Here is a 12,032-nt window from a genome sequence, read left to right on the forward strand (position 1 = left end):
CCTCACAATCCCAGCCCTATCCTCGAGGAGATCACTCCCCCTCCTCACAATCCCAGCCCTATCCTCGAGGAGATCACTCCCCCTCCTCACAATCCCAGCCCTATCCTCGAGGAGATCACTCCCCCTCCTCACAATCCCAGCCCTATCCTCGACGAGATCACTCTCCACCCCCTCACAATCCCAGCCCTATCCTCGAGGAGATCACTCCCCCTCCTCACAATCCCAGCCCTATCCTCGAGGCGATCACTCCTCCCCCTACAATCACAGCCCTATCCTCGAGGCGATCATTCCCCTCCTCACAATCACAGCCCTATCCTCGAGGAGATCACTCCCCCTCCTCACAATCCCAGCCCTATCCTCGAGGCGATCACTCCCCTCCCCTCACAATTTCTTTGGGGAGATAGTCACCCCACCCTCACTAGTCCCCTTACCTGAGTGATGGGGTCTTGACATTCAGCTCCAGTCTGCTGCCTGGATGTTGGAATGAGGGGTGGGGGTCCTGTGATGTAATGTGTTCGCTCTGATTGAGAGGGCCATTTACCCTCATACACACTGATCGGGACTTGGTGACTCAGCTGGAAATCTGATATGAGGAACAATATTTAAATAAGGCTGTCAGAAACAAGAGGGGAACAGTTTTCACACTTAGATCAATTCAGTGATGTCTTATTTCAAAAAAGCCTAGAGGATTTTTAAAGCTTGCCGGCTCTTGCCATCCTGACTCACAAATATATCACCTTTCTTTCACTGTCACTGGATCAAAGTTGTGGAATTCCCTCCCTAAGAACACTGTGGTTCTCCTATAGAACATGGACTGCACCGGTTCAAGAAGGCATCTCAACAGCAACCTGGAGCAGCACACTGGCTTAATGGTTAGCACTGCTACCTCACAGCGCCAGAGACCCAGGTTCGAATCCACTCTTGGATGACTGTGCGGAGATTGCACATTCTCCCCATGTCTGTGTGGGTTTCCTCCAGGTGCTCTGGTTTCTTCCCACAATCCAAAGATGTGCAGGTTAACTGGATTGGCCATAGGAAATTGTCCATAATCAGAGAGTCAAACAGACCTTTTGGTTCAACTCGTCCATGCCAACCAGATCTCCTAACCTAATCTAGTCCCATTTGCCAGCACTTGGATCATATCCCTCTAAATCCTTCCTATTCATATACCCATCCAGATGCCTTTTAAATACTGTAATTGTACCAGCCTCCACCACTTCCTCTGGCAGCTCATTCCATACACATACCACCGTCTGCATAAGTCCCTTTTAAATTTGTTTCCCTCTCACCCTAAACCTATGCCCTTTAGTTCTGGACTCCCCCACTCCAGGGAAAAGACATTGTCTATTTATCCTATCCATGCCCCTCATGCTCTCATAAACCTCTATAAGGTCACCCCTCAGCCTTCGACGCTCCAGGGAAAACAGCCCCAGCCTATTCAGCCTCTCCCTATAGCTCAAACCCTCCAACCCTGGCAACATCCTTGTAAATCTTTTCTGAACCTTTCCAAGTTTCACAACATCCTTCCAATAGGAGGGAGACCAGAATTGCACACAATATTCCAACAGTGGCCTAACTAATGTCCTATACAGCTGCAACATGACCTCCCAACACCTCAATGCTCAGACCAATAAAGGATAACATACCAAATGCCTTCTTCACTATCTTGTCTATCTGCATCTCCACTTTCAAGGAACTATGAACCTGCACTCTAAGGTCTCTTTGTTCAGCAACACTCCCAAGACCTTATCATTAAGTGTAAAACTCCTGTCCTGATTTGCCTTTTCAAAATACAACACCTCACATTTATTTAAATTAAACTCCATCTGCCATTCCTTGGCCCATTGGCCCATCTGATCAAGATCACGTTGTACTTGTCCAGTGAGGAGCAGGCTAGGTGGATTAGCCATAGGAATAGCAGTGTTACAGGTAGAGGGTGGATCTGCGTAGGATCCTCTTCGTGGGGTCGGTGTAAACTCGATGGTCTGCTTTCACATAATAAGATTCTATGATTCCCGAAGGAAGGAGATGACAGCTTGCAATATTCCAACAAGAGTGAGAGTCAGTGATATTTTCATCTAAATTCCAGCATCATCCTTAGGATCACAACTGCCCTGAGTCAGCTCAGACTCAAAACTGATTCAGTATCAAAACTTGCCTGAGGGAGGAGGTGGCTGTACCATGATGTCTCAAGGAAGATGCTACTTAAGGAGCTTTGATGAGCTACTGCAGATGTATACATTACTGCGACTATAAGGTCATGGCAGAGGGAGTGAACAGTGGGGCTCCCTCAGCACTGTCCTGCTGATAATGTGGCACTCCCTCAGTGCTAAACCTCTGATGGCACCACCTCAGTATGAGGTATGAGCTGCAGCCGAATACAGAGAGTAAAATAACTCTGTTCCTGAATACTTTTCAAGACAGTCGTTCACTTCCTGCAGCTCGCTGACCTAGTGGCGTTCACACTTACCTGAAACTTCTTTGGGCAGGCTCTTGTTTCTGCTGAGAGAACTAGATCTCTCCCAGCTCTCTCTTTCTAACTGGAGTAGCCTGTGATGATTCTTCCACCTTCCATCGCCCTGGGGTGATTCATATAGTGCAGGGGTCTGGAAAAGTAAATGCTGGGTGAGACATTGGGATTCAGATTTCATTCTCTTTTCACGCAGGGAAATGCCTATGAAATTAAACTTCTCGACTTAATGAACAGTCATGAATTATCCAGCGTTATCCTGACATGGTGATCCTGGCAAACAAGACAAAAAATCTAAAGAGGGGACATGAGAGCAGACTGGTAGCTAAAGTAAAAGTAAATCCAAATCTTCCACTGGCTTATAAATAGCAACAAGGTGATGAAAGGAGTAGAGAGGTCACCTAGAGACCAAACAGGGATTTACATATGGACACAGGCAGCATAACTGAGCTATTCAACATACTTGCAATCTTTTATGTTGTACTCATTTTGGGTCTTGGAGAGGCCATCTTTAGGCCCATCCCTAACTGCCCTCAGAGAAGATGGTGAAGATGCTGACAGAGGAGCTAAGTTACTCACTGGCAACTTGTGAAATTGAAAAGGATTGGATTCTGTGTATTCTGTAAGTTTGATAAAATGACCAGGAATGGGTGGGATGTGAGATAAAGTGGAAGGTGGTAAAAACAAGGACTGCAGATGCTGGAAACTAGATTCTAGATTAGAGTGACGTTGGAAAAGCACAGCAGATCAGGCAGCATCTGAGGAGCAGGAAAATCGTTGTTTCGGGCAAAAGCCCTTTATCAGGTATAGAGGCAGGGAGCCCCCGGAGTGGAGATCTCTCCCCCACTTCAGGGACTCTGCCTCTATTCCTGATAAAGGGCTCCTGCCCGAAAAGACGATTTTCCTGCTCCTCGGATGCTGCCTGACCTGCTGTGCTTTTCCAGCACCACTCTGATCTAGAAAATGGAAGGTGATGACCTGCCTTTTTCCAGGAGTGGGGCACAGATGCACAGGCTGCCCAGCTGAGAAAGACCTTTGGTGGCTCTTCTCCTGAAGCCAAGCCCCTGGGAGAGAGTGGTCCCACCATCCAGAGCTACTGACCAGAGTGTGGCAAGATATTCACTCAACAGGGCCATTGTAGGGGTAGTGGCTGGGGTGGAAGAGCAGCTCCAGGATTTTGAAGAACTCAAGAGCAGGGACATGATGTGTGGGGCAGTTCTTTGGTTGGGCGTCTTGGGGAGAGGGAGGAGGGAGTGTCAGATGGATAGGCAAGGAGTGACTCCCAACAATAGTTACTGTTGGATGTCCAGGGCTTTGGTCAGGCATTGATTGCCAATAGTCGATGGACCATTCCCTGGCAATGAGCATTGGGTAGCAGCTTCCAGGCCCTTGATCGTCACTAAGGGTTTCACCTGGCAGTGGGGCACAAAGGTTAACGAAAGGCCTTCTCGCCCAGAGCTAAATTCTGATAGAATATGGGAAGGTGACGGCATTTGGAACACCACCATCACCCAAATTAAATACCCTTCCCATTCCAGGAGCGCAAGTCTCCATCGAATAATCTGAATCAACATTAACAGACATTTCAAAAAATATGGATACTGAGGAAAGCTAGCACACGTTTCTTAAACAGTATTCAATTAACTTGACTGAGGTTTGTTGATGAAGTGAGAGAGAGAGAGAGAGAGAAATGTAGCTGTTGTGAATACATAGACTTCCAAATGTCTTTGATAAAGATTCCAGGCTTGTCATCGACTTTTAATTATTTATAATATCCATTAATGACTTGCATGAGAAAACTGAATATACTCTCACCAAGTTTGCAGATAACACAAAAATACTTGGGAAGTCAAGTGGTGAAGATGACAGAGTCTGCAGAGGGATAAAGATAGTTTAAACGAGGAGGCAAAAACTTGGTAGATGGAATATAATGCACTGAGATTCTGCACTTTGGCAAGAAGAATAGATGAGCTGAATATTTCTTAAATGAAGACAGATTGCAGAATGTTGAGGTAATTGGGAGCCCTCACTCAAAGTTAACAAAAAGCTAGTTAACAAGAAGTTCAGCGGGTAATCGGGAAGGCAAATGAAATGTTGGACCTTATGTCAAAGGGAATGGAGTATAAGAATCAGAAGATTTTACTAAAACTATACAAGGTGGGAGGTGATGGCGTGGTGGTAATGTCACTGCATTAGAAGGTCCAGGTTAATGCACCATAACAGCTGCTGAAATCTGAATTCAGTAAATTCAGAAATTTAATGGTATCAGTGTGTCAATGTGACCAACTGTTGTATGTTGTAATATCTGCCGTCTTTACCTGGTTTGGCCTACATATGACTCCAGACCCACTTTAAATTATGTTCATCTGTACTAATCGCGACCCCTAATTTTAAAACAGTGCCCCCTAGCTCTGAACTCGCCACAAGAGGAAACCTCATTTCTATGTCTGCCTTGTCAACCAGTCAAGTCATCCGTTATTCTTCTAAAGAAGCCCAGTCTGTCCAATCTTTCCACAGGGACAATCTGCTCATTCCAGGTCTCAGTCCAGCAAGCCCTCCTCTGAACTGCCTCCACCACACATTCATCCTTCCACAAATATAGAAAGCAAAACTGCACACAATATTTGAATGTGGTCTCGCCAATGCCCAGTATAACAATTTCCCTGGTTTTATGTCCAATTCCTCTTGTAGTAAAGGACGATATGTAATTTTGATTACTTGCTGGATCTGCTTACTAACTTCTCTTGCACTAAAATACCCAGCTCCCTCATTTATGCGATTTTCCACTGAAGTCAAACTCTGCCTTTTCATTCTTTCTGCTGAAGTGAATAACTTTACACTTCCTTCTGTCATTCCCCATCTGTCACATTTTTAACCACTCATCAATCTCTCGCTATCCATCTGCATCTCCTTTGTATATTTTTCACAATGTACTTTCCAATCTGTTTTTTTTAATGTTGTTTATGTGCTTAGCCACCATGCCTTTGTCTCCTTGTCTAAATCATTGACGTAAACTGTAAAATGTTGAGATCCCTGCATAGACCCCTGCAGTACTTCACTCAATATATCCTGCCAATCAGAAAATAACCCATTTATGCATACACACTGTTTTCTGCCAGCCAATCCTCTATCCAAGTCTACACTGACTGTAACAAGGTCGGCCAGGTGTTAATCGGGTCCAGTCAGGGAGCCCTGACTGACAGCTAAAACCAGAAGTGTCAGGGGCTCTGAGGGAGCTGGATCACTATCAAGGACTTTTCACATGTAATAAAGGTTGACTTGGTGACAGGATACCAGCCTCCGTGGAGTTATTTCAGTGGCAATGAGAGTGGGATTAATGATGTCACCATGTTAGAGGATAGATGGATTGGTCCTGCCAAATTGCCTATAGTGTCTGGGGATGTGTCAGCTAGGTGGATTAGCCATTTGAAATTCCAGGCTAGAGGGATGGGGTGGGTCTAGGTGGGATGCTGTTTAGAGGGTCGGTGTGAACTTGATGGGCTAAATTCCACCATTTAGGAATTCTATGATTCTATGAAAAGCACGGACTTCAAACAGGCGCTACAACCGACTTTATCATTTGAAAATGTGGGAAGTGGAGCTTATGAGTTGCAAGGTATTCCAATGGAAGTGGTCACCCCACCAGACTGTCAGAGCTTGGCGAACACCACTTGACTGAAAGCAATTGCATAGGTTAGAGCATCTGCAGTACCCACCTCTGCCCTGAAGGCAATTGCATACCCTGACTCAAGACATATCCTGAAAAGCACACAGCAAAGTCCCAAAACAAAGCCAAGCCTCAGCCAAATGGTTAAAAGTTTCTTCAGGATCCAAGCCGGCACACCATTGTAGTTGCTGCTGGTATAAGGACTCGAGACGGCAAACAAGTCCCACTAGACCTAACCTGAGGAAGATAACTCATTGGCCAGTGTACAGGACAGTGCACATGCTTACATCTGGTTTGGAACAGTTAAATTGCTTAGCAACATCCAAATCAGAACTAATCAAAATAAACATCTGGTTATGAAGAAATTTGATAGAAGTTTCCAAAATCATGATTTGGAGATGCTGGTGTTTGACTGGGGTGTACAAAGTTAAAAATAACACAACACCAGGTTATAGTCCAACAGGTTTAATTGGAAGCACTAGCTCTTGGAGTGCTGCTCCTTCATCAGGTAGTTGACAACCACCTGATGAAGGAGTGTCGCTCCGAAAGCTAGTGCTTCCAATTAAACCTGTTGGACTATAACCAAACTCATGAGAGGGACTACGTGAGTTGCTCATGTAGAAGGTCAGTAAAGAGGGGGGATATCACTCTCTGCTAAATGATGACACAGACAGTGAGAAATTGTTTCTCAAAGAGAAGGGCAGTGAGGAATAGGTCAGTCAGAACAGCACAGCAGAAACTGAGACTCTGACTATCAGTGGTAAACTACCTGCTACTAAAATAATCAAATCATTAATTTAAAATGTTCAGGGGCTGAAGAAATTATAACCACTTCACAAAATGATTCATGATCCAATGAGTGGAAGGAGTCACAACCTCTGGAAACTGGGATTTTTCATCAGAGTCAATGGTCTCAATCCAGCACTTTTCCTAACATTGGTTTCAATGAATTCAACAGTTTATCATTCAATAATTCTTATCATTGGTCAAACAAACAAACAATACTGCTTTAGAATCATGCCTGAGTAATTAGAGGGTCCCACGGACATTCAACCCAGAATGAACTTTGACCCTGAGGACATTTGAGAAGCTGGTTCTTTTCCCAAGTACCCCTTTCTAATTGGGTTGTAATCCCAGCTAGTGACGGTCAATCCAACTTAAACTCTGTCAAAGCTTGGCTCCTGTCTCTTTGCCATCGATGGATTTTGACAGTGACTGGGATTGAGAAACATTTCCCCAGCAGGAACTTGCCCAGCTGGTGACACTGACTCCCGAGGTGGGGATTTCAGCAACATGAGGGTTGTTTCACCAATTATTTCCCCAGTCAAGGCAACGGAGACCAAACAGCAAAAACAGCTCAAAAATCCCCAAAATGTTTCACAGGAGCAGTAGCAAGCAATTTGGTACTGAGCCAAGTAAGGAGAGATTAAGGAAGGTGACCAAAAGCATGACCACTGGGGAGGCATTAAGGAGGGAATTAGAGGAGGGAAGAGTTACAGAGAGGTTTCAAAGGGAATTTCCAAACTGAGGGCCATGACACCTGAAAGGGAGGGAATAAAATCTGATGAAGAATTGGCCAGAATTCAGGGACTGGAAAGATGGCAGGGAGTTGTGAGGCTAGAGGAGAGATGGTAAAAATTTAAAAACAAGAGTGGTGCAGTTTTAAAATCAAGGCATTGTCAGACAGTGAGTCAGTGTAGGTCAGTGAGCACATGGGCTGAGAGGACAACAGAAATTGGCATGAGTTAGAATATGAGCAGCAGAAATAGAGAGACATGTAAACAAGTAGGCCATTCAGCCCTTTAATTCTGCTTTGCCATTCAACAAGATCTTGGCAGATCCTCTGCCTTGATAATAGACTCTTACTCTCTCTCCCCATACCCTCGACACCTCCAGTCTTGATAAATCTATCTACTTCAGGCTTAAATACTTCTGATGTAGTTACGCCACAGCCATGTGAAGAATGTAGATGGGTCACCTACCGACAGGGGTAGGAAAGGGAATCGGCAGGTAGTGCAGGGATCTCCTGTTGGTGTGGGGGATTTACCAGGGGTAAGCAATGGGGCACAAGTCTCTGGGGCAGAGTCTGTCCCTGCTGCTCAAAGGGAAATGGGAAAGGGGGAAGAGGAGCTGAGCATTAGTCATTGGGGACTCCATAGTTAGGGGGACAGATAGGAGGTTTTGTGAGAATGAGAGAGACTCACGGTTGGGGTGTTGCCTCTCAGGTGCCAAGGGTCGTGATGTCTCTGATTGTGGTTTTGGGATCCGTGAGGGGGAGGGGGAGCAGCCTCAAGTTGTGGTCCATTTAGGCACCAATGACAGAGGTAGGAAGAAAGGTGGGGATCTAAGGCAGAAATTCAGGGAGTTAGGGTAGAAGCTGGGTGGAACAGAGTTGTTATCTCTGGTTTGTTGCCCATGCCATGTGCTAGTGAAGCAAGGAACAGGGAGAGGGTGGAGCTGAACATGTGGCTACAGGGATGGTACAGGAGGGAGGGTTTTGGATTCTTGGATAATTGGAGCTTTTTCTGGGGAAGGTGGGACCCCTACAAACAGGATGGTCTTCACCTGAACCAGAGGGGTTCCAATATCCTGGTGGGTGGGGGAAATTAGCTAATGCTTTGGGGGGGGGGGTTAAACTAATGTAGCAGGGGGATGGGAACCTGAATTGTAGTTCCCGTGTACAGGAGGTGGAGGGTAGTGAGGGCAGGGATAGGTTTGTGAGGTCAGGGATAGGTTTACAAGGTCACAAGAGGGCACCAGCAATCGGGATGTTGGTTTGAAATATGTCTACTTCAATGCCAGGAGCATCCAGAATAAGGTAGGTGAACTTGCAGCATGGGTTGGTACCTGGGATTTCAATGTTGTGGCCATTTCAGAAACATGGATAGAGCAGGGACAGGAATGGTTGTTGCAGATTCTGGGATTTAGATGTTTCAGCAAGAATAGGGGAGGTGGTAAAAGGGGGAGGGTGTGGCATTGTTAATCAAGGGTAGTATTACAGTAGCTGAGATAACATTTGAGGACTTAACCACTCAGGTAGTTTGGGCTGAGGTTAGAAACTGAAAAGGAGAGGCCACCCTTTTGGGAGTTTTCTATAGGCCTCCGAATAGTTCCAGGGATTGTTTCCAGAGGAAAGGATAGTAAAGATGATTATCGATAGGAGCGAGAATAACTGGGTAGCTGTTATGGGGGATCTTTAACTTTCCAAATATTGACTGGGAACACTATTGTTCAAGTAGTTTAGATGGGTTAGTTTTTGTTCAGTGTGTGCAGGAGGGTTTTCTGACACAGTATGTAGACAGGCTAACAAGGCGAGATGTCATATTGGATTTGGTACTGGGGAATGACCCCTGTCAGGTGTTTGATTTGGAGATAGGTGAGCTCTTTGGCAATAGTGACCATATTCCGGTTATGTTTACAATAGTAATGGACAGTGATAGGTATATACCGCAGGGAAAGTGGTATAACTGGGAGAAAGGCAATTATGAAGCAATCAGGCAAGATTTAGGATGCATAGGATGGGGAAGAATACTGCAGGGGATGGACACTCTTGAAATGTGGAACTTATTGGAGGAACAGCTATTGTGGTCATTGATAAGTATATACCTATCAGGCATATACTTGAGAGAGGGAGCCATGGTTTACTAAAGAAGTTGAAGCTCTTGTCAAGAGAAAGAAGAAGGCTTATGCGAGGATGAGGTGTGAAAGCTCAGTTAGAGAGCTTGAGAGTTTTAAGTTACCTAGAAAAGATCTAAAGAGAGGGCTAAGAAGAGCCAGGAGTGGACATGAGAAGTTGTTGACGGATAGGATCAAGGAAAACCCTCAGGCCTTCTATAGGTATATCAGGAATAAAAGAATGACTAGAGTAAGATCAAGGTCAATCAAAGACAGTTGTGGAAAGTTGTGTGTGGAATCTGAGGACATAGGGGAAGCACTTAAAGGGCAATGCTAGTGAGAATACAGAGACATAGACTACTAGATTAGATGGGATTGAGGTTGACAAAAAGGAGGTTTTATTAATTTTGGAAGATCTGAAAATAGATAAGTCCCTTAGGGTGGATGGAATTTATCCTCGGATTCTCTGGGAAGCCAGGGAGGAGATTGCAGAGCCTTTGGCTTTGATCTTTACGTCGTCACTGTCTACAGGAATAGTGCCAGAAGACTGGAGGATAGCAAATGTTGTTCCCTTGTTTAAGAAGGGGAGTCAGGACAACCCTGGTAATTATAGACCAGTGAGCTTTACTTCAGTTGTTGGCAAGGTGTTGGAAAGGGTTATAAGAGATAGTATTTATAATCACCTCGAAAGGAATAATTTGATTAGGGATAGTCAATTTGAAGGGTAGGTCATGTCTAACTAACCTTATTGAGGTCTTCGAGAAGGTGACAAAACAGGGGAATGAAGGTAAACCGGTTGATGTGGTGTATATGGACTTCAGTAAGGCGTTTGATAAGGTTTCTTACGGTAGTCTATTGCACAAAATACAGAGGCATGGGATTGAAGGCGATTTAGCGGTTTGGTCAGAAATTGGCTTGCTGAAAGAAGACAGAGGGTGATGGTTAATGGGAAATGTTCACCCTGGAGCTCAGTTACGAATGGTGTGCCGCAAGGATCTGTTTTGGGGCCACTGCTGTTTGTCATTTTGAGAAATGATCTGCACGTGGGCGTAGAAGGATGGGTTAGTAAATTTGCAGATGACCCTAAGGTAGGCAGAGTTGTGGATAGTGCCGAAGGAAGTTGTGGGTTACAGAGGGACATATATAAGCTGCACAGTTGGGTTGAAAAGTGGCAAACAGAGTTTAATACAGGGAAGTGTGAAGTAGTTCACTTCGGAAAGAGTAATAGGAATGCAGAGTACTGGGCTAATGGTAACATTCTTGGCAGTGTAGATGAACAGAGAGATCTTGGTGACCTGGTCCATAAATCCCTGAAAGGTACCACCCAGGTTAATACAGTTGTTAAGGTGGCACATGATGTATTGGTGGTAATTGGGAGGGGGATTGAGTTTCAGTGCCACAAGGTCATGCTTCAGCTGTACAAGACACTGGTAAGGCCGCACCTGGAGTATTGCATATAGTTCTGGTCACCACCTTATAGGAAGGATGTGGAAGTTATGGAAAAGGTTCAGAGGAGATTTACCAGGATGTTGCCTGGTATGGGAGGAAGGTCTCATGAGGAAAGGCTGAGGGAACTGAGGCTGTTTTTGTTGGAGAGAAGAAAGTTGAGAGGTGACTTGATGGAAAAGTATATGATTATCAGAGGGTTAGATAGGGTGGACAGTGAGAGCCTTTTTCCTCGGATGGTGAAGGCCAACACGAGGGGACATAGCTTTAAATTGAGAGGTAATAGATTTAGGATAGATGTCAGGGGTAGTTTCTTTACTCACAGAGTAGTAGGGGCATGGAACTGCCTGCCTGCAACAGAAGTAAATTCGCTGACGTTAAGGGCATTTAAATAGGCATTGGACATTCATATGGATAATAATGGAATGGTGTAGGTTAGATGGGCTTCAGATTAATTGCACAGGTCGGCACAACATGGAGGGTCGAAGGGCCTGTACTGCGCTGTAACGTTCTATGTTCTAAATATATTCAGTGACCTCACCTTCACTACCCTCTGAGCGAAGAGACTTCTCCTCATCTCAGTCTGAAATTACTTACCACATATCCTGAAATTGTGACTTCTTGCTGTAAACTCCATGATTAGGGAAGTATCACTCCTACAGCGAATTTATCTAGCCCTGTCAGAGTTTTATACATTTCAGTGCATTCTCTCTCATTCTTCTAAACTAGAGTGAATTGAACCAATCCCTCCACATACAACAGGAATGGTTCTGGCGAAAGTTCCCTTCAAAGCAAGTACATCTTTTCTTTGGTAAGGATACCAAACCAGTATAC

At 45.0% G+C, this 12,032-nt stretch overlaps 1 protein-coding gene across 1 annotated transcript in view; it reads right to left on the reverse strand.

Moving 5' to 3' along the window:
* ncor2 (nuclear receptor corepressor 2) overlaps positions 1-12,032 on the reverse strand; it is a 199,489-nt gene that overhangs the window by 52,133 nt on the left and 135,324 nt on the right. Inside the window, exons 21-22 of the mRNA XM_043715247.1 lie at positions 2,471-2,606; positions 432-583 (exon numbers count right to left, since the gene is read on the reverse strand). Of these exons, the coding sequence (XP_043571182.1) occupies positions 432-583; positions 2,471-2,606 (288 nt within the window). The remainder of the gene's footprint in view (positions 1-431; positions 584-2,470; positions 2,607-12,032) is intronic.

This window comes from Chiloscyllium plagiosum, chromosome 25, assembly GCF_004010195.1.
Source record: "Chiloscyllium plagiosum isolate BGI_BamShark_2017 chromosome 25, ASM401019v2, whole genome shotgun sequence".
Classification (NCBI taxonomy): domain Eukaryota; kingdom Metazoa; phylum Chordata; class Chondrichthyes; order Orectolobiformes; family Hemiscylliidae; genus Chiloscyllium; species Chiloscyllium plagiosum.